The following is a 25,845-nucleotide window of genomic DNA, read 5'->3' as shown; positions in this document are numbered from 1 at the left end:
CCTCATCATCCTCATCCTCCTCCTGTTCCTACTCCTCCTCCTTCACCTGCTCCTTCCCCTCCTCCTCCTCCTCTTCATCCTGCTCATCCTTCTCCTCCTCCTCATCCACCTCCTGCTCCTGCTGTCCTCTTCCTCCTCCTCCTCCACTTGCTCCTTCCCCTCCTCCTCCTCCTTCCCCTCCTCCTGCTCCTCCTCCTCATCATCCTGCTCCTCTTTCTCCTCCACCACCACCTGCTCCTGCTCTCCTCTTCCTCCTCATCCTCCTCTTCCACCTGCCCCTTCCCCTATCCTCCACCTGCTCTTCCTCCTCCTCCTCTTCCCCCTCCTCCAGCTGCTCCTCCCGGTCCTCGGGCCGGTCCTCCGGCTGGTAGCAGCGGCGAGCAGACAGGATGCAGAGGTGGCCATGGCTGTGGCCCTGGCTGGGCTTCTTCCTCTCCTTGCAGGTCCCGGGTAAGAGCGAAGCCAGCTGGCCGGGGGGCGTCGAGGGATGGGGCATCGAGGGGCCCAAGGCCCAGGGAGCAGCCTGGGAAGAGATGGCTAAGAAAGGCTAAGACGCAAGAGAATCGTTGTGAAATGTTTCCTTATCCTGACCCGTAGAGCACTAAGTCAATCAGTCAATCAATCAACGGTATTTACCGAGCGCTTACTTAGAGCACTGTACTAAATGTTTGGGAGAGTACAAATCCCCAGAGTCGGTAGGCACGTCCCCGGCCCAGAATGAGCTTACACGTCTAGAAAGTCAGAAAAAGTTTGCACTGCAATGTCTTCTAGTCTCTCTCAACTTCACAACCCTGGGGTTTAGCTCGGGGAGATTTCTCCGAGCCGGCCCTAACGCAAAACCCCATAGGAAACCTGTGGTGCTTGTTTAACGAATACTTGGGCCTCACGCTACTTTAGCACCAAAAATCTGTGTGAATATGTGGTAGGATGGGGTATCCAGAAATAACAACACCTTTCTGACGTTTGGCTAACTGGATCGCTTCGGGAAGAACTTGACGTGAAAAACTGAGAACCAAGCCAGAACATTTCTGTTACAGACTAATTCAGAGCTAAACGAGCTACAACCCCTCCGTTCCCCCCGCCCCCCCCCTCCCAGCCACGTTTTGAGAAATTCAGAACAAAGTCAGGTTTAGACAGAGAACAGACAAAATCTCCGGCATGTATTCAGATTTCTTGTACTTCAGAATCTGAAAACCCACCAAGGGGGATGTTTAAGTTGTGGTTGGGGAAAAAAATAGAAGCCCACAAATAAAGACCTCCTTGAGGCTGCTGAGAAGTTATTTACTCCTAATAACAATCAGACAAAAACAGCACACATCGGAATGAGGAAGATCAGACAGAGTGGCCGTTGAAAATTGGCAGGGCCGGACTTGGTCTCCAATGCCGGGCGACTGAAAAGCCAGAGTTCCGCATGCCTTCTCCCACCCGAAAGATCCTTGTGGGCGAGGAACATGTCTACCAACTCTCCCAAGCGCTTAGCAGTGCTCTGCACACAGTAAATGCTCAATAAATATCCCTGATTGATTGCTTGATGGGGTCCTTGAATGTGAATTTAATTCCCGGCATTGCGGAGGAGCTCAGACTAGAGTCACTGAGTGGCCGTGAGAAAGCCCTCACTGAATGAGCTCGTTGTGGGCAGGGAAGGTGTCTGTTGTTATACTGTATTCTCCCAAGCGCTTAGTACAACGTTTTGCACACCATAAGTGCTCAATAAATATGACTGAATGAACGAATGCTCTCTGGAATCTCTGCCAAACTCTCATGTCCCATTTCGTCCTGTCCCGGTTACTTAATCCTGCTCGAGATCCGCTCTTATTTTATTTGTTGATTTGAACATTTAACTGTGAAATTAAGCAAGGGCAGAAATTCATCCTCAGTGATCTGAAGGAGACACTTGGTAGAGTCCAAGTCTATTAGTCCCCGGGATGATGTAAACTCCCGGAGTGATCGAGTCTTTCAACTCCACTGTACTGTCCTAAATGTTTAAGTGCGTAGTTCAGTGTGCTATGCACACAGTCAGCGCTCAATAAATATGATTTGAATGAATGTTTACTACAGTGCTCTTTACAGAGTTAGCCCTCAATTCACTGCTTGTTTTCTGGCGCCACCATGAATTTTAGTCCAGATTTTTAGGTTTCACTCCTGCTGGGGTTATTGGTCACAGTTAAAATATTTTAGCTTTCTGAACACTGATATGTGAAGCCCACGAATGAATATCAATCAGTGCAGTGTGGCTCAGTGGAAAGAGCACGGGCTTTGGAGTCAGAGGTCTTGGGTTCGAATCCCAGCTCTGCCACTTGTCAGCTGTGTGACTGTGGGCAAGTCACTTCACTTCTCTGCATCTCAGTTCCCTCATCTGTAAAATGGGGATTAACTGTGAGCCTCACGTGGGACAACCTGATTACCCTGTATCTACCCCAGCGCTTAGAACAGTGCTCTGCACATAGTAAACGCTTAACAAATACCAACATTATTATTATTGAGCACTTATTGTGTTCAGAGCACTGTACTAAGCGCTTGGGAGAGATCGATACAGGGGAATTACCAGACATCTTCCCTGTGATGTCTGGACACTGATTACAGAGAGAAATACACCGTTGTTTCAGAGAAGATGGAACCCTTCTGAATATATGTTTTTTAGACCCAGAAGATAATAATGATGATAATAATAGTGTATTTAAGTGCTTATTATGTGCCTGGCAGTGTACTAAATTCTGGGGTAGATACGAGTTGATCAGGCTGGACACAGTCCCTGTCACACATAGGGCTTCCAGCCTCATGGTAAGCAGCGTGGCTTAGTGGAAAGAACCCAGGCCTGGGAGTCAGAGGATCTGGATTCTAATCCCCACTCTGCCACTTGTCTGCTGTGTGACCTGGGACAAGTCATTTAATTGTTCTGTGCCTCAGTTTTCTCATCTGTAAAATGGGGATTAGGCCTGGGACCCCCATGTACAAGGCCTGTGTCCCATCTTATTAACTTGTATCTACCCAGCACCGAATACCATGCCTGGCACATAATAAACGCTTAACTAGAACAAAATAATAATGTCGTGCTCATGACTTGTAACATTTTTCTGTGCCGTCATTGTTTAAACTTACTCTGCATTGGAGCCTGAAAAGTTAAGCTTCTCAAAAGTTAACGTGGATTTTATAGAACTCCGTGTCAGAAGTAGTCACTGTAAAAGGCAGGGAACGTGTCTACTTACTCTATCATACTGTACTCTCCGAAGCAGTGAGCATAGTGCTTTGCTCACAGTAAGCACTCAGTAAATACCACCTATGGATAAAGTTCTGTAAAATCCATTTTAATTGTTTGGAGAGGTGGGCCACAAAGTGATGAGTTAAAATAGATTATTGAGCCCAGATTCATTATTGATACACCTGTGAGCTGAAAGCCCGAACTTCCAAGAGTCAGAAGGACCTGGGTTCTAATTCCAGCTCCACCACATGTCTGCTGTGTGACCTTGGGCAAGTCACTTGTCTGCCTCAGTCACCTCATCTCTAAAAAATGAGGAATGTGAGCCCAATATAGGCAGGGACTGTGCCTAACCTGATTACCTTGTATCTTCCCTAACAGTGCTTGGCACATAGTAAGTGCTTAACAGGTACCATGATTATTATTATTATTACTATTCCAGACTCCGATATGGACCAAACTTAAATAATGATGGTGCTGAAAAAAAGTTAAAATGGAGAAAGTTTTATGAAACGATGAGCCTCCCCCCACCTCCCTGAAAGTCAATAGCTTGGAAACTCAGACCAAGAGGAGAAAATCGATCAATCAATCAATCGACGGTACTTTTTGAGCATTTACTGTGTGCAGAGCATTGTATTAAGCACTTGTGAGAATAAAATAGAGTTGGTAGACATGATTCCTGCCCACAACCAGCTTACAATCTAGTGGGGGACAGAGGCAATAAAATAAATTAGAGATAGATGAGCTCGTTATGGGCAGGGTACCTGACTGCTAATTAATAATTATGGTATTTGTTAAGCGCTTACTGTGTGCAAGCACTGTTCTAAGCGCTGGGGTAGATACAGGATAATCAGATTTGTATTGTTCTCTCCCAAACTCTTGGTACAGTGCTCTGCATAAAGTAAGGGCTCAATAAATTCCAATGATTGTACTAAGTGCTGCAGTGGTTATAAGCAAATAGGGTTGGACACAGTCCCCAACCCACATGGGGCTCACAGACTTAATGCCCGTTTTGCAGGGGAGGGAACTGACTTGCCCAGGATCACAGAGCAGGGAAGTGGCAGAGCCTGAATTAGAACCCAGGTCCTTCTGACATCCAGGGCCAGGCTCTATCACTAGGCCACGATGCTCGAGAGGGGAAGCAATCGAGTATCAGGATATGTACCCAAGCGCTGTGGGGTTGGGATTAGGGTGAATCTCGAAACACTTAGGTCAAGTGGGCACATGTGCTGTAGTTGAAGCAGAAGGGAGGGAAAAAAGAGCCTGTGATAAGTGTCTGCTGTCTAAACTGAAGAGGGGCCACAGATTGTGTTGACCACCTATATCCATTGTACTGTCCTCTCCCGTGCTTGGTACAGTGTGTTGCACACAGTAACCTCTTAATAAATGCCATTGATCAACTGATTCATTCATTCATCCAATCGCACTTAGTGTGTGCAGAGCACCGTGCTAAGCGCCTTGGAGAGTACGTACAACAACAAACTGACACATTCCCTGCCCGCAGTGAGCTTACAATCTAGATGCTGTTCTGGTCTGCCTTCTCAAGAGAAGTCTCCTTCACCTTCTTTGCTGCTGCTTCAGGTGAAAGCTGAAGAGCTAATAAAAATTGTGGTATTTGTTAAACGCTTACTATGTTCCAAGCACGGTCTGTTTATTGTTCTCTTGTACTCTCCCATGTACAGAGTCCAGGGTTCTGCACATAGTATAGAACTTGCCCTCTCCCACCCCCGCAGCACTTATGTACATATCTGTAATTTATTTATTTGTATCGGCCTGTCTCCCAACCTCTAGACTGTAAGCTCGTGATGAGCAGGGAATGGGTTTTTTGTTGTATTGTGCTCTTCCAAATGCTTAGTACAGTGCTCTGCACACAGTAAGCGCTCAATAAATACAATTGAATGAATGATTGAAAGGAAGGGCTCAATAACTACCATTGATTGATTGATTAGTTGAAGTGCTTCTTCTCTATTTTACCAAAGTCTCTAATAAGGATGAGGATATCTGGAATAATAATAATTATGGTATTCGATAAGCCCTTGCTATATGCCAAGCACCGTTCTAAGCGCTGGGGTAGATTCAAGATAATCAGATTGGACACAGTCTCCGTTCCACACAGGGCTCAGAGTGTTAATCCTCATTTTACAGATGAGGGAACTGAGGCACAGAGAAGTGACTCGCCCAAAGTCTCACAGCAGACAAGTGGAGGAGCCGGGATTAGAATCCACGTCCTCTGGCTCCCGAGCCCGTACTCTTGCCACTAAGCCATGCTGGAGAAGCAGCGTGGCTCAGTGGAAAGAGCACGGGCTTTGGAGTCAGGGCTCATGAGTTCGAATCCCAGCTCTGCCACTTGTCAGCTGTGTGACTGTGGGCAAGTCACTTCACTTCTCTGGGCCTCAGTTCCCTCATCTGTAAAATGGGGATGAAGACTGTGAGCCCCACGTGGGACATCCTGATTCCCCTGTGTCTACCCCAGCGCTTAGAACAGTGCTCGGCACATAGTAAGCGCTTAACAAATACCAACATTATTATTATTATTATGCTTCTATGTGCACTGTTACATATTGTGCACAGTTATACAGCAGTAACAGTTCATTGGGTTTATATCATGCTTTCCTCTCTCATCAGTTTTTTCAACAATCTAGGGAAGTGATTGATATATCTCTGTCCGTTCTTCTTCCCCAAGGTGCATCCCGCACTCCACTTTTATTGCTGAGTGCAAATTCCCACTTGGTTACAAAGAATATGAACATGAAAATCACTTGTGAAGTGAAGCACTCCCCAGAGACCAGTACGGTCTACTGGTTCCGTCAAACCCTGCTTCCCGGAGAGGACATCAACAACGAGTTTCTGGCTTCTTATTCTGGGAAGGGGTCGGTCGTCTACGGCAGTGGCTCTTTCCGGGCCAGTATCACCGTGTCCAAGGAGCAGGAGAGAAACGTTTACACTCTGGAGCTTATAAGTGCGGAGTTTTCGGATAGCGGCGTCTATTTCTGCTGTATCATCCAGGCTCCCGCGCTCATCTTTGGACCCGGAATCAACCTGGAAGTGGGTAAGTGCTCTGCCTGCCTGGTGTCGAAGGCCCCAAAGGGGCATGGCTGTTCCTGAAGGGGACGGAGGAAATGATATACGTTTCTTGCCCGGATCCGGTTCCGTTCCGGGCTTAAGCCATGACTGGCCCAGAGTAAGTGCTTAACAAATACTACAATTATTATTATTATTATTATTATTAAGAACTGTTTGCTTCTAGAAATGCAAGTAGAGCGAGGTGGGAAATTGATGGGCAACTTCTCTCTTCTAAGTAGACCCGGAGAATTCTAAGAGGTTAAGAAGAAAATACAGGGGGTGAAATTGCTATGGGAGAGGAGAAAAGGTTAATGCACCTAGTCTATAAAATCATGTTTTAAAATGGTATTTGCTAAAGCTTTTACTACGTGCCAGGCACTAAGGGCTGGGATGAATACAAGCAAATCGAGTTGGACACAGTCCCTGTCCCACGTGCGGCTCACAGTCTTAATCCCCTTTTTACAGATGAGTGAATGAGAAGTGAAGTGACTTGCTCAAGGTCACACAGCAGACAAGTGGTGGAGCGGGGATTAGAACCCATGACCTTTGGACTCCCAGGTCCATGCTCTAGCCACTACTCCATGCTGCTTCTCAACTGTTTGCTTAATGAGATCTGTTTGCTTCTAGAAATACAAATAGAGCTAGGTAAGGAAGTTGATGGACAATTACTCTCTTCTAAGTATACCCAGAGAGTTCCAAGAGATTAGGAAGAAAATATATTGGGTAAAATTCCTTTGGGAAAGGAGAGAGCTTAATCCTCCTAGACTGTAAACTCGGTTGTTGTTTTTTTAATGGATCTGTTAAGCGCTTACTATGTGCCAGCACCATACTAAGCGCTGGAGTAGATACAAGATAATCAGGTTGGACATAGTCCCACATGGGGATCACAGTCTTAGTCCCCATTTTACAGATGAGGTAACGGAGACACAGAGAAATGAATTGACCTTCCCAAAGATCACACAGCAGACAAGCGGCAGAACCGGGATTAGAATCCAGGTCCTTCTGACTCCCAGGCCCGTGCGCTATCCACTGTGGCATACTGCTTCTCGTTATATGCATCTACCAACTCCATTTTATTGTCCTCTCCCAAGAACTCAGTCCAGTGCTCTGCACACAGTAACCGCTCAATAAATACCACTAAATACCATCCTCAGCCTCAGCTGCTTTTTCCTGAGCATTCGCCGGCTTAAAAGCTGAAGGTAAAGAAGAGCAGCAGAGGGTAGGTATCAATCTATACAGGTACTCAGGCACTGTATTAAGCACCTGGGGGGGCACAGTATAACAGGGTTGGTAGGCATGAAGGCAGCCAAACTATTGCATGAGTTTTCCTTCATATGGAGTTCATCAGGAACAAACCCCTATGTTACAGGAGAACTGTATCTCAATCAATCCATGGTATTTATTGAACACTTAACTGTATTCTGAGGACTGTACTAGGCCCTTGGAAGAGTACAAAGGAATAGAGTTAGTGCCCACAACAAGCTTACCCTCATTGGCCCCAGTTATCAAGCCCCAAGAAAGTGCTAATTATTATTATATTAGTTAAGCGATTATTATATTTGTCAAACACTGTTCTAAACGCAAGGGTAGATATATGGTAATCAGGTTGGACACAGTCCCTGTCTCACCCGGGGCTCACAGCCTTCCATTATTAGTCATAAAAGTTCTTTCAGAACCTGATTATTTACAGACTCTGGAATACAAATTCGCATTTTACTTATGGAGAAACAGAGGCCCAGAAAGGTGATGAGATTTGTCCAAAATTCTGTCGTGAAATAGTAATAGCAGACTCAGAAGATTCATAATCGGCGGCCAAGATCATTTATCAAGCACTGACAATGAAAGTCAATCATTTGGCTCCTGTTCTCTAGGAACTTACATTCTACATGATCAAGAATGAGGACTCCATCTGTCTATCATGATTATGGTTCCTTCATACTTTTTTTGTTAATGGCATTTGCTAAGCACTTCTTACGTGCCAGGAACTAAGCACTGGGGTAAATACCAGCTAATCAGGTTGACACGGTCTATGTCCCGTGTGGGGGCTCACAGCCTTAATCTCCATTTTACAGATGAGGAAACTGAGGCCCATTGAAGTTAAGTGACTTGCCCAAGGTCACATGACAGTAACAATAATAATAACAATAATAATAATAATGATGACATTTGTTAAGTGCTTACTATAAGTCGAGCACTCTTCTAAGCGCTGGGGTAGGTACAAGGTCATCAGGTCGTCCCACGTGGGGCTCACAGTCTTAATCCCCATTTTACAGATGAGGTAACTGAGGCACAGAGAAGTCAAGTGACTTGTCCAAAGTCACACAGCTGATCAGTGGCGAAGCCGGGATTAGAATCCCCGACCTCTGACTCCCAAGCCCGTGCTCTTTCCACTGTGTCACGCTGCTTCTCAGAGGCTCATGCTGCTTCTCAGTCACACTGACTAGTTTTAAAGTATCTGTGTATCTTAGTTGTCTCCCTGTCCTCTTCCTCAAAGATAAAAGTTGACTCTGACCCATTTCCAAAAAGCCCCAGGGAAGTTTGGAATACAAAAACAGTCTCAGAACACTAACGTCTTTTTGTTTCGTATCTTTTTCTTCCTAGCGTTATAAAGCCTTTATGATATTCCCTAAATCCAGAAAATGTTTCCTAATTGCACTTCTTGCCCTAGTCACGCTAGTAGGAATGGTGCTTATTAAGCACTTCCTGGGTGTGGAGCACTGTACTAAGCGCTGGGAAACAGCACTACTTTTTTCACAAGCAAAGAAATAATCTCTGAATTCTTGTTTCAGTTGAGAGCTTGCCCACCACAAAGCCCACCACAGTCCGGACGACACGAAAGAAAAGCTGCAAACCCAAGCCCGTGGATCAAGTTGAAAAAAAAGGTATGCTCTGTAATACTTCTGGGCACATTACTCTCAGTTCGGGAGGGTTTTTTGTTGTGTTTTTTTCTTAATACTACTCATTAAGCACTTACTATGTGCCAGGCACTGTACTAAACACTGGGGTAGATACACCATAATAAGGCTGGACACAGAACCTGTCCCACATGAGACTCACAGTCAAAGTAGTAATAATAATAATAATAATGTTGGTATTTGTTAAGCGCTTACTACGGGCAGAGCACTGTTCTAAGCGCTGAGGTGGATACAGGGTAATCGGGTTGTCCCACGTGAGGCTAGTTAATCCCCATTTTACAGATGAGGTCACTGAGGCCCAGAGAAGTGAAGTGACTTGCCCACAGTCACACAGCTGACGAGTGGCAGAGCCGGGATTCGAACCCATGACCTCTGACTCCCAAGCCCGGGCTCTTTCCACTGAACCACGCTGCTTCTCTAAGAGAGAACAGGCATTGAATCCCCATTTGACGGATGAGGTAACAGAGGCACAGAGAAGTCAAGTGACTTACCCAAGGTCACACCGTTCACCAGTGCAGGGGTTGTATGCATCTCTCAGGTTGGATAGTGTTAAAATGTAGTTGTGATCCCTCAAGATGAATTATATCTACATTCTTTTGTGTCACTCTTTCCCAAGCTCTCGGCTCAGTGTTCTGCGCACAGTGTTCGATAAATACCACCGATTGATTGTCCTGTGCAATCCTACAGTGTTTCGAATCTGGAAAAAACTAGTTCTCAAGTCTCCTCCATATGTACATCCAACACTGAAGAATTAAAATCAATTAATCAGTGGTATTTATTCAGTACCTTGTGTGGGCAGAAAACTGAACTAAGTCCTTGGAAAAGTACAGAAGAGGAAAAAGACTTGATCTCTGCCCTCAAGGAGCTTGCGATTGTTTAGGATATAAATATCTATATTTATATAATAAATATAAATATATTATATTATAATTATATTTTGTTTATATTTAATAAATATAAATATGTATTTATATGTATTTATATATCTGTTTATATTATGTTCATTACAGTAATTATTGATAGTTAACTGATTATCATATTACATTCATTTCTATCGAATATTTATGTAACTATAAATATGTAAATATATTTTTATTTGTTTATTTGTTTATATATACATATATTTTTTAAAGTGCTTACTATGATCTATATATATATATACTTATAACATAAATGAAAGGAAGGAGTAGATGGAAACAGCCATTCTATGATTTGGATTTTACTCAGTGGGAACTGTAAATGCACTAGGGACTTTGATGATTTCAAAAAGAACTGAACTTTGCTTTCTGCCCGCCACTCTGGTACATCATCCTTTTCTCCCTATAACATCCCTAAGCTACCCATCAGAGGATCTTGAGGCCCCGTAAGATGCAACCTGGCTTAAACACTGTCGTTATCTTACGCTGTCAGGTCGTGTCCGACCCACAGTGACACCAGACACGTCTCTCCCGGACCGCCCCACTTCCATCTGCAGTTGTTCTGGTAGTGGATCCATTGACTTTACTTGGTCAAAATAAGGAAGTGGTTCACCATCGCCTCCTTCCACGCAGTAAACAAGTCTCCGCCCTCCACTCTCTCCCACGCCGCCGCTGCCCAGCACAGGGGATTTTTGACTTGTAGCAGACGGCCTTCCCCTCGCTAGCCGCTGCCCAAGCGAGGAATGGAAGGGGTGTGCCTCTGCTTGACTCTCTCTCCTGTAGTCATGACCGGTACGGTACTGGACACTTAAAAGTTTCTAAGAATCAGATCCCCACCTGTATTCGTTCTTCTGATAACAATAACTGGGCTAATCATTTAGCATTTGCTCTGTGCCATACACTGAACTAAGCACCGGGGCAGATACGAGATCATCAAGTCCCATGTGGCTCACGGTCCAAGTAAGAGGGAGAAAAAGTACTGAATTCCCATTTTACAGATGAGGTCACTGAGGCCCAGAGAAGTTAAGTGATTTGTCCGAGGTCACACAGCACGTAAGTGGCAGAGCCAGGATTAGAACCCATGTCCTCTGAGCCCCAGCAGGCCCGTGCTCTATCCTTGAGACCACACTACTTTTCATAGGCCATACCTATTCTTTGGAATATGTCATCTTGGAGGTTTCCTCCTCAGTTCAAATTTAAAACGATGAGGCAGAGCTCCTTGCCGTTTTCTGGAAGCCCACCCGCTCTCCCCCTGCCTAATTTCCCAGGCCCTGGGAGCGGTAACACCATCTCACCCATCTCCGCCCCAGAGAGTCCCACTTTGATTTCACACTGATAACAATAATAATAATTATGGCATTTATTAAACACTTACTATGTGCCAAGACTAACCTTCCTGTTGCTGTCCAATCCGTCTCCTCTATCCATCTCTCTTAGTGGATAGAACACGGGCCCCGAGTCAAAAGGACCTGGGCTCTGATCTCAGTTCCCCTGCTGCTCTGTGACCTTGGGCAAGTCACTTTCTCTGGGCCTCAGTTACCTCATCTGTAAAATGGGGATTAAGAGTGAGCCCCGTGTGGGACAGGAACTGGGTCCAACCTGATTCACTTGTATCTACCCCAGGGCTTAGAACAGTGTTTGGCACATATTAAGTGCTTTAACAAATACTATCATTATTATTATCATTAGCAATTCCATTCACCCCAACATTGCCCCTCCCTACTTCACCAAGTCTCCACATGGATACAGACCCACTCCCAACTCAGTTCCACGTACGCTTGTGCCAGAGACACTGCTTCTAGAAAGTTTACACTGGTGGTCAATAATGAACTATTCATTCACTGTTTCTGCCTTTTGCCTATTCCACAGTTTCAGTGACACAGTTGTGCAAATTTAAGTGTATTTTATTGGAGTGGTAGGTGTGAAAGTCGTCTCTTTTAGATTGCAAGCTTCTGGAGCTTAGAAACCGTATTATCAATCAATCAACTAATCATTCAGTTGTATTTATTGAGTGCAGAGAACTGTACTGAGCACTTAGGAGAGTACAACATAGCAATAAAGAGACACTTTCGCTGCCTACAAGTGAGCTTACAGTCTAGAGGTGGGAGACAGTCCCTAATATAAATATTAATTTGAATTTTATAGGGTACCTAGCCCAGCCCTAGGCACATAAGAGCCCATAATGAGCAATAATAATAATAATAATAATAATAATGATGATGGTATTTGTTAAGGACTCACTATGTGCCAAGCACCAGAGTAGATAGAGGATAATCAGGTCAGATTCAGTCCCTGTCCCACAAGGGGCTCACATTATAAGTAGGAGGGCAAACAAGGCATTGAATCCCCATATTACATATAAGGAAACTGAGGCACTGAGAAGTTAAATGACTTCCCCAGGGTCCCTCGGCAGGTAGATGGCAGAGATGGTATTAGAACCCAGGTCCTCTGACTCCCAAGACTTTGCTTTTTCCACTAGGCCATGTTAATATGTGTTATTAGGGGGCAAGAATAATGTGAATTCAAGGCATTAGCCAACTCTGTTGAATGTCAACCTATCTGAATAATTCCATCCCTTTCAAAATCATGATTTTGTGTCTCAGGTCTCTTCTGCATGACTCTTCCCCTCGTCCTCCTGGTGGGTGGCTTCTCCGTCCTGCTCATTTCTCTGATTGTGACCATCCATTTGCACTGTAAGTGTTTCCGAGACCAAAGAGCAAACCAATTGCCTGATTTTCAGCTCAATGAAGCAGTCGCTGCTCGTAGAATTACTGCCTCACAGATCTGGAAGGGAACTTTCCTAACGATAATAATTCTGGTCACCCAGAAGACTAGTGATGGGGTCAGGATTAGAAACCAGGTCCTTCTGACTCCCAGCCACGTGCTCTATCCACTAGCCGCGATGCTTCTTAAGGTGAAGGCAGGATACTTTGGGAACCTACAGTGATTCGTGGGGGCGGGGATTGGGGTATTTAATCATAATTATTGTTATTATGGTATTTGTTAAGCGCTATGTGGCATGCACTATTCTAAACTCTGGGGTAGATACAAGTTTATCCGGTTGGAAAGGACACAGTCCCTGTTCCACATGGGGATCAGACTCTTAATCCCCTTTTTACAGAGGAGGTAACTGAGGCCCAGAGAAGTTAAGTGACTTGTCCCAGGTCACATGGCAAATGGCAGATCTGGGATTAGAACCCAGGTCCTTCTGCCTCCCTGGCCTGGACTCTGTCCATTTAGTCCATGCTGCTTCTCCAGGATGGGCAGGGATGGCTACAGGTCGTCATTGTGCAGACAGAAAATAGGATGTGGTGGGGGAAGACCAGGGATTTGTTCAAGTAGAATTTCTCATTAATTTATTTATTATGGCATTTGTTAAGCACTTAATAACAATAATTATCGTGGCATTAAGCCCTTTCTATGCGCCAGACACTGTACTAAGTGCTAGGGTAAACACAAGGTAATCATGTTGGACACAGTTCTTGTGCCACATAGGATTCAAAAGTCTTAATACCCATTTTACAGATGAGGTAACTGAGGCACAGAGGAATAAAGTGACTCACAGCAGAGTCGGAATAGAATCCCAGTCCTCTGACTCTCAAGCCCGTGCTCTTTCCACTAGATCTCGCTACTTCTCTAATAATAACAGTGGTTAGCTTAGTATTTCCTTAACTATACTATCTGCTTGTTTCGCTTAGTATAGTGCCTGGCACATAATAAGTGCTTACCAAATACCATAATTATTATGATCGTTGTTATTACGAGGAGAAGGTAGCTATGCAGCTCTTCCTAGGAAGAAATTATAAGCGCCTTCTTTAGCCGGTCCATATTTCTATTCTACTGCTTTAGTGATTATTTTGCATTCCCTAATTTATTTACCGAGCACAACCAGTTGTTTTGATGTGTGTTTGAAGATACAAAGGTTTCCAACTGTCTAGAAAAATATCAGACAAGAGGAGTAGACAAAGAGACTAAAATGACTCCCTAATTCACAGAGTTACCTTGCAGACCTGAAACAATTTTCCCATTTCTTCTTTCAGGCTTGTGGTGGAAGACCCGGCTTCGATTCCTCAAAAGGTAAGTTACCGGGGACCCCTCAAAATCCCATTCAGACTTTCTTCCTTTTCCCGAGATCACATAAATAATGCCAGTGATTGTCCGGGGGGTAATGGTAAAAGTAAAAACCCTCCTAAATTCCTATCTCCTCCAAGAAGCCTTCCATCATCAACCTCTCATTTCCTCTCTTTGCCCTCCCTCTGCACATCACCTAAGCCTGTAGACCTGTACGTCTTAGGCACTTGATTCATTCATTCGATCGTATTTACACTGAGAAGCAGCGTGGCTCAGTGGAAAGAGCACGGGCTTTGGAGTCAGAGTTCATGGGTTCGAATCCCGGCTCGGCCACTTGTCAGCTGTGTGACTTTGGGCAAGTCACTTAACTTCTCTGTGCCTCAATGACCTCATCTGTAAAATGGGGATGAAGACTGTGAGCCCCACGTGGGACAACCTGATTCCCCTGTGACTACCCCAGCGCTTAGAACAGTGCTCGGCACATAGTAAGCGCTTAACAAATACCAACATTATTATTATTATTATTTATTAAGCGCTTAAGTGTGCAGAACATTGTGTTAAGCTCTTGGGACAGTACAATAGAATAATAAACACACATTCCCTGCCCACAGTAAGCTTGATATTCATCCCATCCCTAGCCCCACAACTCTGACATACATAGCCTTATACTCTCTAGACTTCTGGGCGGGGAATGTGTCTATTGTTTTAATGTACTCTCCCAAGCATTTAGCACAGTGCTCTGCACACAGTAAATGCTCACTATGACTAAATGATGGACTGACTCTGCCGGTTCCTCTGTGCCTAATTTACTTTAACGTCCGTCTCCCCCAACTCGACTGTAAACCCTGGTATCACGTCTACCGATTTTCTTATATTGTCCTCTCCCAAGTGCTTAGTACAGTGCTCTGTACACAGTAAGCATTCAATACATAGCACCGATTGACTGATTGCTTTGAATTGCCATGCTGCCTCTTATCTGACATATTTCTAGCCTCCGGGTCTTGGGAGGGAATAGATGTTATGGCTTCCATTTTTTGAAATGGGTCAACTGAAGAAGGAACCGCACCGTCTCAGATCTAAATCCGTTAATGTTTTCTTGCATCATTTAGCGCCTTGTGCCACATACGCCCTCCGGCCACAGAATGATTTTAACTTGTGACGAGTGACTCAGGTCTTTTCTTGGTTGGGTGCAGGGAGCAATCAGTCAGTCAGTGGTAATTATTGAGCGCTTACTGTGTAAGGAGCACTGTACTAGGCACTTGGGGAAATACTATACAAGAGAATTGGTAGATAGGATCCCAGTCAGACAGTAGGTCGGTCGCATTTATTGAGCGCTTGCTGCGTGCAGAGCACTGTACTAACTGCTTGGGAGAGTACAATACAACAATAGACACACTCCCTGCCCACAGTGAGCTTACACTAGAGCAGGGAGAGACAGACATTAATAGAAATAAATTATAGATATGGACATAAGTGCTGTGGGGCTGGGACGGGGGATGAATAAAGAGAGTAAGAGCAATACAGAAGGGGGTGGGAGAAGAGGAAAGGAGGGCTTAGTCGGGGAAGGCCCCTTGAAGGAGATGTGCCTGCAATAAGGCTTTGAAGCAGGGGAGAGTCACTGTCTGTCGGATCTGAGGCGGGAGGGCTTTCCAGGCTAGAGGGAGGATGTGGGTGAGGGGTCGGTGGAGAGTAGATGAGATGGAGGGATAATGAGAAGGTTAGCATTAGAGGAGCGAAGTGGGTGGGCTGGGTTATAGTAGGAGAGTAGGTAGGTGAGGTAGGTGGAGGCAAGGTGATATGAGGATCTGAGGCGGGAGGGCTTTCCAGGCCAGAGGCAGGACGTGGGCGAGAGGTTGGCGATGAAATGCAAAAGACTGAGGTCCAGTGAGAAGGTTGGCACTAGAGGAGCAAAGTGTGTGGGCTGGGTTGTAGAAGGAGAGAAGCGAGGTGAGGTAGGAGGGGGGCAGGGTGATTGAGTGTTTTAGAGCCAATGATGAGGAGTTTCTGTTTGATATGGAGGTGGAAGGGCAACCACTGGAGTTTCTCGAGGAGCGGGGAAACACGGCCTGAACGTTTTTGTAACGGCAAGCACTCAAATGGCCAAATACTGTCTAGTACACATTCCACTACAGGTGACTTTGGGAATCTCTCTTTATGGGGCCTGGGCTCCATCATGTCATTGCTCTAAAAACGGTGAAAAGACATTTGATTCCAACAAGGAGAGAGGAGTTGCAAGCCCTTTAAAATGGTAAAAATAAGGGTTCAGCCTACTCCAAGGAGATAAAGGAATAAGAAATGGTAATTGTAAAGGATCTTTGAGGTAGGAGATCTTTCATCAGTGGAGATGAAGAAATCCAGTTAAAAAAAGGAAACTTACTAGTAAGTTAGCCCCCTGCAAGACTTTAAAGAGCAAATTGAGCGTTGACACCATATTGCTTTAAGCACACTGAATCGGCAGAAGAATGTAGGCAGGAGGCTTGAAGATAATCAGTGTTGCCCAGTGGAGAGAGCACAAGCCTGGAAATCAGAAGGACCCAGATTCTAATCCCAGCCCCACCACTTGTCTGCTATGTGACCTTGGGCAAGGCACTTCACTTTTCTGTGCCTCAGTTATCTCATCTGTAAAAGGGAGATTAAGACTGTGAGCCCCAAATGGGACAGGGACTGTGTCCAACTTGATTATCTTGCACCTACCCCAGCGCTTAGTACAGTGTCTGGAACATAGTAAGTGCTTAACACATACCATTAAATAAATAAATGTGAACAGAAGCCCTGAAGGGAAATATCAATCAGTTGTATTTATGCAGTTGTGTTTTTGCAGTTTTATCAGTTGCGCAGAGCACTGTACTAAGCACTTGGGAGGTACAAAATAACAGATTTGGTGGACATACATATGAGAATTAAATGCAATGTTGCTGAAAGTGTGGGCGTCCTTCGCTTCCTAGAATGTTGCCGGGGGAGGAGTCAGGTTAAAGAAATCTCAAGGACTCCCCTAAAAAGGAAAGAACCTTCAGCAGTCCAAGCAAATAAGGGTCTGACCAGGGAATGTGTCCGTTTATTGTTACATTGTACTCTCCCAAGCACTAGTACAGTGCTCTGCACACAGTAAGCGCTTAATAAATACGATTGACTGACTGATCTCTCCTGGCAGCAGGGAGGGACTGACGGCAATCCCTTTTGGTGGCTCATTTCAGTGAACCTCTGTCCTTTTATCCCATCCGGCCTTTCTTTCCTCTAGCCTAAATCCCAAACACAAAGAAAGCATGGCATAGTGGATAGAGCATGGACCTGGGAGTCAGAAGGTCCTGGGTCCCGGCTCTGCCACTTGTCTGCTGTGTGACACTGGGCAAGTCACTTCATTTCTCTGTGTCTCAGTTACCTCATCTGGAAAATGGGGATTGAGATTGAAAGCCCCATGTGGGACAGGTACTTTGTCCAGCCTATGTTCGTATCTACCACAGCATTTAGTACATTGCTTGACACATAGTATGTGCTTAACAAATACCATAATTACTAAGACACCACTGATCTTGAAAGTTACCTACAATGTGTGGCTGAAAACTCCAGTCAAGTATCCACCCTTCTCCTCTCTTTCCTCCCTCTACCTCTTTGCTTCTCCTCCTCACACTGTGCACCCAAAAGGGTGTCTAGCTTAATACTTGCAGTGCCTGGTGCTGTGTTTTCTTTTGCCTCCTTTTCTTGTTCCTTAATTAACCAATCCTGTAATTAATCAATCACCACTATTTTTTGAACACTTATTATGTGCATTATATTAAGTGCTAGAGAGATTTCTATAGAATTAGAAGATGCAATTCCTCCCCTCAAGGAGCTTACCATCTAGCAGGGAATCCAGATCCTCATAGATTTTACAGGTAGGAGAAGTGGCTCGTATATGAGCGAGTGTTTTTTTTTCTTTTAATCGTTGTACTTCTAACCATTCAAGCCATTTGCTTGGATTGAGCCTCAGGAGGAGTGAAAAGTTAGGTCCACATTGATAATGAATCCTCCTTTAATCAATCAGTGGTATTTACTGAACACTTACTGGGCTCAGAGCAACATACCGAGTGATTGAGAGAGTACAACACAACAGAGATAGTAGATATGTTCCCTGCCCACAATGAACTTCCGCGATTCTTTGTCTGATTTCCTCTAGTGGTTACGATTTGAGATTAATCTCCTGACTTTCTGTTTTGCAGCATGCAAATTTAAGAAGAGAATTTTCCTGACTATCCTTCCACCCGATCCTCTGGAACATAGGCTCAAGTTCTGAAGATGACCATTCAGAGAGCAGTCAGCTAAATGAATTTTATCCATGCAGCGAGGCTGCTGAAGCTGATCTGCTCCAAGTCACTTCCGTGGGCCGTATCTGTATTTTCAATGGTCAGCGGTATTCACTTACGCAGCAGAGCTTCAAAATCTAAAGGCGCTTTCTGTCACTCACCGTGTCTATTTATAGATTGTATATGAAATATAACACACGATACAAATACCATATCCTGTCACATGCAAAAAGATTCTCAGACTTACATTGGCCCCAAGCCTTTGATATTGGTCATCCGGCCACCATATATTTATTGATGGTGAAAGAGCGGTCCCGTCAGATACTCTAGCATCATGTAGCCTGATGGCAATATTTAATCCCCAAAGAAATTTCCTAAACAGAATGCTTAATGCAGCCATTTGGAGCTAAACCATGAACATGTGGTCAATTTTGCCATATTGCTACATCTCCACCAGTAGTACTTCTGTGATTTTGGTTTCATTTTATCATAGAATTGTGTCTGACAATGTCCTGAGCTTCCCTGCTCTGCTTATTTCTCATTCTCTCAGCTTCCAAAATGAAAATCTTTCTGTTGGAAAACTAAAGCCAGAAGCTAATTTGGGCCAAGACGTGGGGCTCCAAAGTGTGCAGCAAAGCGGTTGCTGGCTTGGCTGAAAAGCAATAGGACCTGAGGGTGAAAAGTTTTTGATAGAGCGGTTGAAAGGAAAATTGAGAATAAAGAAAGATAAATGTCTTTATAACCAAATTTAAAGGATCAGTTTCGGGGCTGGGGGCGGGAACATATTACAAGAGGTCTTTCTAGATGGAGAGCTTTAAAGAATGTATTGAATTATTCAGTGGGTAACTAGGACAGTGGAAACATTTATCTTAGTGATAAAGGACTCTGATACAAAGATATTTTGTTGTGCTTTAAATTTATGAACTCTACCTTTCTCATGAAGAACTACAGCACTTCAGTCCCCTCTCATTTCCCCATATATTAGCCGTGAAATTAAGGGAGTAAATATCAGTGTTTTCATTTTATTCCCGGAGGACCCAAACTCTCAGACTCTAATGGATTTCGCCCAGCTCCCTTAGGGAGTCATGGAGAAATGTAATATCTTGACTTATTGTCTAGATTTCCACCATTTCAGCTACCATGAAATCAGGAGTGACAGTGTATAGGAGAGAGGCAGTGTCACCTCCTACAGCCAACAGTGTACTTTAACGGAATATTTAGAAATGTGTTCTTGTGTCACAAGACCATGAAGGGGAAATATTAAAGAGCAAACGATAAAGCGTCTGCCCCACACAGTTTACAGCCAAATGAAATGAGAGGAAATCTACAAGTGGGCAGTGGTTAGATGGATTTATTTAATTGCGATAGAAAATCTTAGAATAACTGTGGTATTTGTTAAGCGCTTACTATGCCCCAGGCACTGTACTAAGCACTAGGGTGGATGCAAGCAAATCGGGTTGGACACAGTCCCTGTCCCACATGAGGTTCACAGTCTTAATCCCCATTTTACGGATGAGGTAACTGAGGCACAGAGAAGTAAAGTGATTTACCCAAGATCACCCAGCAGATATAGGCAGAGCTGGGATTAGAACCCAGGTCCTTTTGACTCCCAGGCCCGTGCTCTCTCCATTAGGCCACTCTGCCACTGAGCCAACCACTTAACCTGAAGTTCGTCCAGAAGAAACGAAGACAGTGAAATAAAATGAGGCACATCCCTGTCCAAGATGGCCGTTTTGTGGTTCTCTGCACTTAATTACCAGAAGCAACCTCAGTTCCAATTGGTTAAGGTTAACAGCTTTCTCCTAGCTTTACTTCCCTTACCCCCACCCCACTTTGTTCGTTTCAATTTAACAGAGTAGAGGAGTTCAGCAAAACAGATATCCCTCGAGAATTGCTGTCCACGGCTCCTTTTCCATTTGTGATCTCGTTTGGACTCCAGTTTATGCCCAGGGTTTGCCGTGACTTTTAAAATGCCCCCTTGCCTTTGTCAATTGCTATTTACTGAATGCTGTGCAGCACATCAAAACACACAAAAATGGCAGCCCCGGCCCACGCGGAGCTTATACGCTACAAAACCAAGACGGCCGGAGCTATGGTTTTTATCCTTTTTAACCAGGCTTATTATTTCTTGGTTTTTACACTTGTTTGTATGGAGGCCAGGGGGTGTCAAAGTATCATGCGGTCGGAAAATACTACCCCCGAAGGTGCGAAGAGATCGAGAAAATCACCTCCCAAGACAAAAACCATCCCTACAAACTCGGCCCTTTGCAGGGGAGGGTCTCAGAACCAACTCCAAATTTGAGTGACGTTTTAGCCCCCTCCAGCCCCAAGGCCGTAGCGTGACTGTGCCCGTTGGGCAGATGGGGAGAGTGAGGGCCTTCTCCATCATGCTCCGTCCGAGGCCGCTCAGCAGTTGCCGGCAGAAGCCGGAATAGACTTTGAGCTCTCCCTCACCGCCACAGCCTCAGCCTGCTGGTAGCCACCCCCCTTCCTTCCGAGAGCACACTGTTTGTTGTTCGCCTGTTTGCAGGTTAGTTCTTTTGGGTCGTTTTTCTTTTCATTTCTGTAGGAAATACACCTGCAGCCTGGATCGCTCAGCTCCAGAAGCCAGAGACTTGATGTGGCTTCATTCTTCTCTATCTGGTGGGTTTAGGGGCTCGAGGATGAGCTGCGAATCTTAATTGCCCAAGAAGGAAGCTGGAATGGGAATGGGCAGGGAACAAGTGTGCTGATTCTGTTATATTATGCTCTCCCAAGTGCTTGGAACAGTGCTCTGTACTTATAAGCAACTCAATCAATACTACTGATTGAGAACAGAGAAGAGGTATGTACTCAATCATATTTATTGAGCACTTACTGTGTGTGGACCATTGTACTAAGTGATTGGAAGAGTACAGAGTTGGTAGACACTTGCCCTGCCTGCAATGAACTCACCGTTTAGAGCTCACAGTCTTAAAATGAGCTACAAATATTTACTTGAGTTAAGGGGCTGAGGGTGGAATAAATAGAAGGTATGAATTCAAGGGCTAGTGTGAACAGAAATAATAATTTGGTATTTGTTCAGTGCTTACTTCATGCCAGGCACTGTACTAAGAAAGGAGAGGGAGTAGGGGAAATGCTGGCTTAATTGTGGAAGCCCTCTTGGGGGAGATGGGATTTTAATAACCCAGACAAGGGCACTTTGTCAATCGGCCTGCAGCCCGACAGTAACAGACACCCTGGTAGCAGCGTGGCTCAGTGGAACGAGCATGGGTTCGAATCCCAGATCTGCCACTTGTCAGCTGTGGGACTGTGGGCAAGTCACTTCACTTCTCTGTGCCTCAGTTCCCTCATCTGTAAAATGGGGATTAAGACTGTGAGCCTCACGTGACAACCTTATTACCCTGTATCTACCCTCGTGCTTAGAACAGTGCTCTGCATGTAGTAAGTGCTTAACAGATACCAACATTATTATTATAACTGGGGTTTCTGACTCGGCCTCATCTCCCAAAGCCCTCCTTTTCCTACCATTTCCCCCTTCTCCCCATCCCACTCCCAGGGAAAGGTAAGTCTTGTCACAAAAAGCAGGACCAGGACCCCTGTCCCCGCTCTGTACATTTTTTTTTTTGAATGACATCTGTTAAGCACTTACTATATGCCAGGCACTGTACTAAATGCTGGAGTAGATACAAGCAAATCAGGTTGGACACAGTCCCTGTCCCACATAGGGCTCACAGTCTTAATCCCCATTTTCCAGATGAGGTAATTGAGGCTTAAAGTGAAGTGACTTGCCAAAAGTCACGCAGCAGATAAGTGGCGGAGCCGAAATTAGAAGGCAGGGCCTTCTACTCCCAGGCCCGTACTCTCTCCACCATGTCATACTGTGCTCCTTATCTCCATGTTTTAATTTGGTGAACATATCTGTTGGCGTTTGCAACCAAGGAACCTGGAAGTTCAGCAGAGGGTGGGGGTGGTGACCAGAGGTAGGGTGGAGGGTCTCAATCAAAGTTATTAGAGGACAGAACCAAGTCCCCATCCTAAGAAGGGGGCTCCTCCACCTCCTCTTCCTTTTTAACCCTGATGAACCTGATCAGTCAATGGTATTTATTGAGTGCTTACTGAGTTGGTAAATACGTTCCCTCCTCTAGACTGTAAGCTCTTTGTGGGCAGGGAATGTGTCTATTATACTGTACTCTCCCAAGTGCTTAGTAGAGTGGTCTGCACTCAGTAAGCGCTCAGTAAATATAATTGGCTGACTGACTGCCCACAGAGCACTTGATCAGTCACAGGAGAGCAACTCACGTCTCCAGAGGAGGAAGTGGGTGGCTTGTTGTTTTCAGAAAGGCATCCCCCAGCTACACCCTACCTGTCGAATCCCCCAGCCCAGGCCAGAGCTCCCCTCCTCATCGCCCCTACTCCCTCCCTCTGCTCTACACCCCTCCCCACGCCACAGCACTTGTGTATATTTGTATATACTTATTATTCTATTTATTTCTGATATGTACATATCTATAACTCCATTTTGATGCTACTGATGCCTGTCTACTTGTTATGTTTTCTGTCTCCTCCTTCTAGACTGTGAGCCCGTTGGTGGGTAGGGAGTATCTCTATCTGTTGCCAAATTGTTCTTTCCAAGAAAGCCATTAAGTGAATCCAGGGGGTAAGAGCAGGGAGAGGGAAGGCAGTTTTCCCCCTTACTTTCAACTTCTCGGAAGCAGGGCGCTGAGGTCAGTCTGGTAAATCTCAGTGGGGCAAAAGAGACTGAAAGTGAGACCAGTGTTGGAATATAGAGTATTTTGAGGGTAGGGAATGTGATGACCAACTCGGTTGCACTGTGCTCTCTCAAGCGCTAAGTACAGTGTTCCACACAATGTAGGTGCTCAATAAATACTAATGATAGATTGGCTAATGGCCGTAGTAATAGTCATGGCATTTATCAAGTGCCTACTGAGAGCCTTATTAAGCACTGGAAAAGTTCAACAGAAGGCTAGACATATTCCCTGACTAAAAGGACCTTACCTATTATCAGTGGTATTTATTAAGTCATATTTATTGAGCATTTACCATGTGCAGAGCACCCTACTAAGTGCTTGGGAGAGTGCAACATAGCAGTGAACAGACACATTCCCTAACCACAGTGAGATAAAGGATTGTTTACAATGTGTGGAGCACTGTACTAAGCACTTGGGAGAGTACCATACAGCAGAGTTGATAGGCATGTTCGCCGCCCACAACAAGTTTACAGTCTAGAGGAAGAGACAGAGATTCTACCACTCTATACATTCTAGATAATATACATTCTAACTGGGGAGACAAACAGAGCCGTGTTCAGAAACAGTGGAATTAAAATACATAAAATGGAAGGTTCAGTAGAATATACTTATGTACATAAGTTCTGAAACGGGGCAAAAATAAATATATCCATAAGTGCAAGACACGGCCAAAGAGTTGATTAGATTTGGGGTACTGATAATAAAGTGCGAAGGACATATTGGAAAAGGAGGGATTTTAGGAGGGTTGGAGGAAAGGGCGGGTTGAGTTCTATCAGATTTATTGGGGATGGGAGATCTAAGTCCTAAATCGGAAGTGGGTTAGACAAGAGCAAGATATCACCTAAGTAGATGGGCTTGTTAGGAGCAAATAGTTTAGGAGAAGAGCAACTTGGCCTGGTTCTAATCCCAGATCCCACACTTGTCTGCTGTGTGACTTTGGGGAGTCACTTAATTTCTCTCTTGCCTCAGTTACCTAATCTATTAAATGGGGATTAAATTATCTTCCCTCCGACTGAGACTGTGAGCCCATTGTGGGACAGGGACTGCATCCAACCTGATTATCTTGTTTCTATCCCAGTACTTATTACAATGACTGCAACATAACAAGAATTTTTTTTTTTTTTTAAGTAGCAAAAAGAAAACCAAATCAGTAGGGTGGAGGGAACTGGTGGTAGACCTTTAAGTCATCGGCCAGGAGTCTTTGCTTGATGCAGCGGGGAATCAGGTAACCAGTATGGGGTTTTGAGGAGTGCACAGCGCAACATTAAAGCAATGTAAAATGGGGAATTAAGACTGTGAGCCCTCTGTGGGACAGGGACTGTGTCCAACCCGCTTTTCTTTTATGTACCCCAGGGCTTAGAATGGCACATAAGTGCTAAACAAATGCCATAAATAATTAAAAAGCAGATGGATATAGGTTACTTCAACCCGAAGAATCCGTCTTTTCTATAAAGAGCAACCTAGCCAGATGATCATTCAATTTTCTTTTTCACTGTGCAGATTCAGCCATTTGATAAATTCCCCAGGATAGAACTTCCTATATGGATATATGTGATTTCCCCGTCTTTCCCTCCATTCTTCCCCTTCCTATAGATTCTTAACAAGAATAATAATTGTGGTACTTATTAAACGCTTACGACTTAAGCACTGTACTAAACATTGGATATATACAAAATATAAGCAGATCGAAGGACAGTCCCACATGGGACTCACAGTTTTTAAGGAGGACAGAGAACAAATATCTCTATTTTTACAGGTGAGGAAACTAAAGCCCAGAGAAGGTAAATGATTTGCCCAAGATCTCACCATCGGCGAGGGGTGGAGCTAGGATTAGAACCCAGAATCCAAACATCCCTTTACTGGGATGTTATGTTTCTATGGAATGGATTTGTTTGATTTATATATTTGCTCACTTTTTTAATCAGTTGTCTGTTCTGTTTGTCTCTTGTGCTATCTGCCTCAGATCATCAGTTGCAAAAGAACCAAGATGTCACTCTTTAATGCGCCAAACCTAAAATAGCACCATTCATGGGGAGTTCTGAATGAATCCTCTTTGATGGTGAGGATGATGAAACTGGAGATCCACTGAGTTTTGAGTTCAGAATGATTCACCCAACTAACCTGTAGGAAGATGTGATTTCCCATAACCGGTACAGGCATTCCCCACACCTCCGCCCCAGATGAGGCGGTACTTTCAAAGCCATGTCACGTCGATCAGTGACTCCTCAGCTTCCTGTAAGTTTCACAAACCCAAAATTGTCACCGGAACTAAGGAGGCTTCATTGTTTACCCAGACAAAATTCTTCTCCTTTTCAAGGCTGCTCTTTGTTTTAAAATGACAGCAAGCACACCAGCTTTGAAATTTTTGAACGCCTTATGGAGGGTCTCCCTCATTCATCTTCACCAAAACTGTCAAAAGCAACAAACAGCGCGGCTTTAGTGGATAGAGCACGGGCCCGGGCATCAGAAGGACCTGGGTTCTGATCCCTGCTCCTCCACTCTTGTTTGCTGTGTGACCTTGGACAAGTCAATTCACTTCTCTGGGCCTCAGTCACCTCATCTGCAAAATGAGGATTTAGACTGTGAGCTCCATGTGGGAGAGGGACCGTGTCTAACCCCATTAGCTTGTATCTACCTCAGCGCTTAGTACAG

At 44.7% G+C, this 25,845-nt stretch overlaps 1 protein-coding gene across 1 annotated transcript; it reads left to right on the top strand.

Annotated features, from left to right (window-relative positions):
- The first annotated feature begins 291 nt into the window (after window positions 1–291).
- On the top strand, window positions 292–19,339 carry LOC103171163 (T-cell surface glycoprotein CD8 beta chain). Its single transcript, XM_007671896.2, has 6 exons — window positions 292–450; window positions 5,880–6,245; window positions 9,049–9,141; window positions 12,695–12,784; window positions 14,132–14,168; window positions 18,359–19,339. Exons 1-6 carry the CDS (start codon window positions 390–392, stop codon window positions 18,369–18,371), a joined length of 660 nt encoding a protein of 219 aa, XP_007670086.2. The 5' UTR covers window positions 292–389; the 3' UTR covers window positions 18,372–19,339.
- The last annotated feature ends 6,506 nt before the right edge of the window (window positions 19,340–25,845 follow it).

This window comes from Ornithorhynchus anatinus, chromosome 18 (genome assembly GCF_004115215.2).
Source record: "Ornithorhynchus anatinus isolate Pmale09 chromosome 18, mOrnAna1.pri.v4, whole genome shotgun sequence".
NCBI lineage: Eukaryota > Metazoa > Chordata > Mammalia > Monotremata > Ornithorhynchidae > Ornithorhynchus > Ornithorhynchus anatinus.
This window is presented reverse-complemented; position numbering and strand designations above follow the sequence as displayed.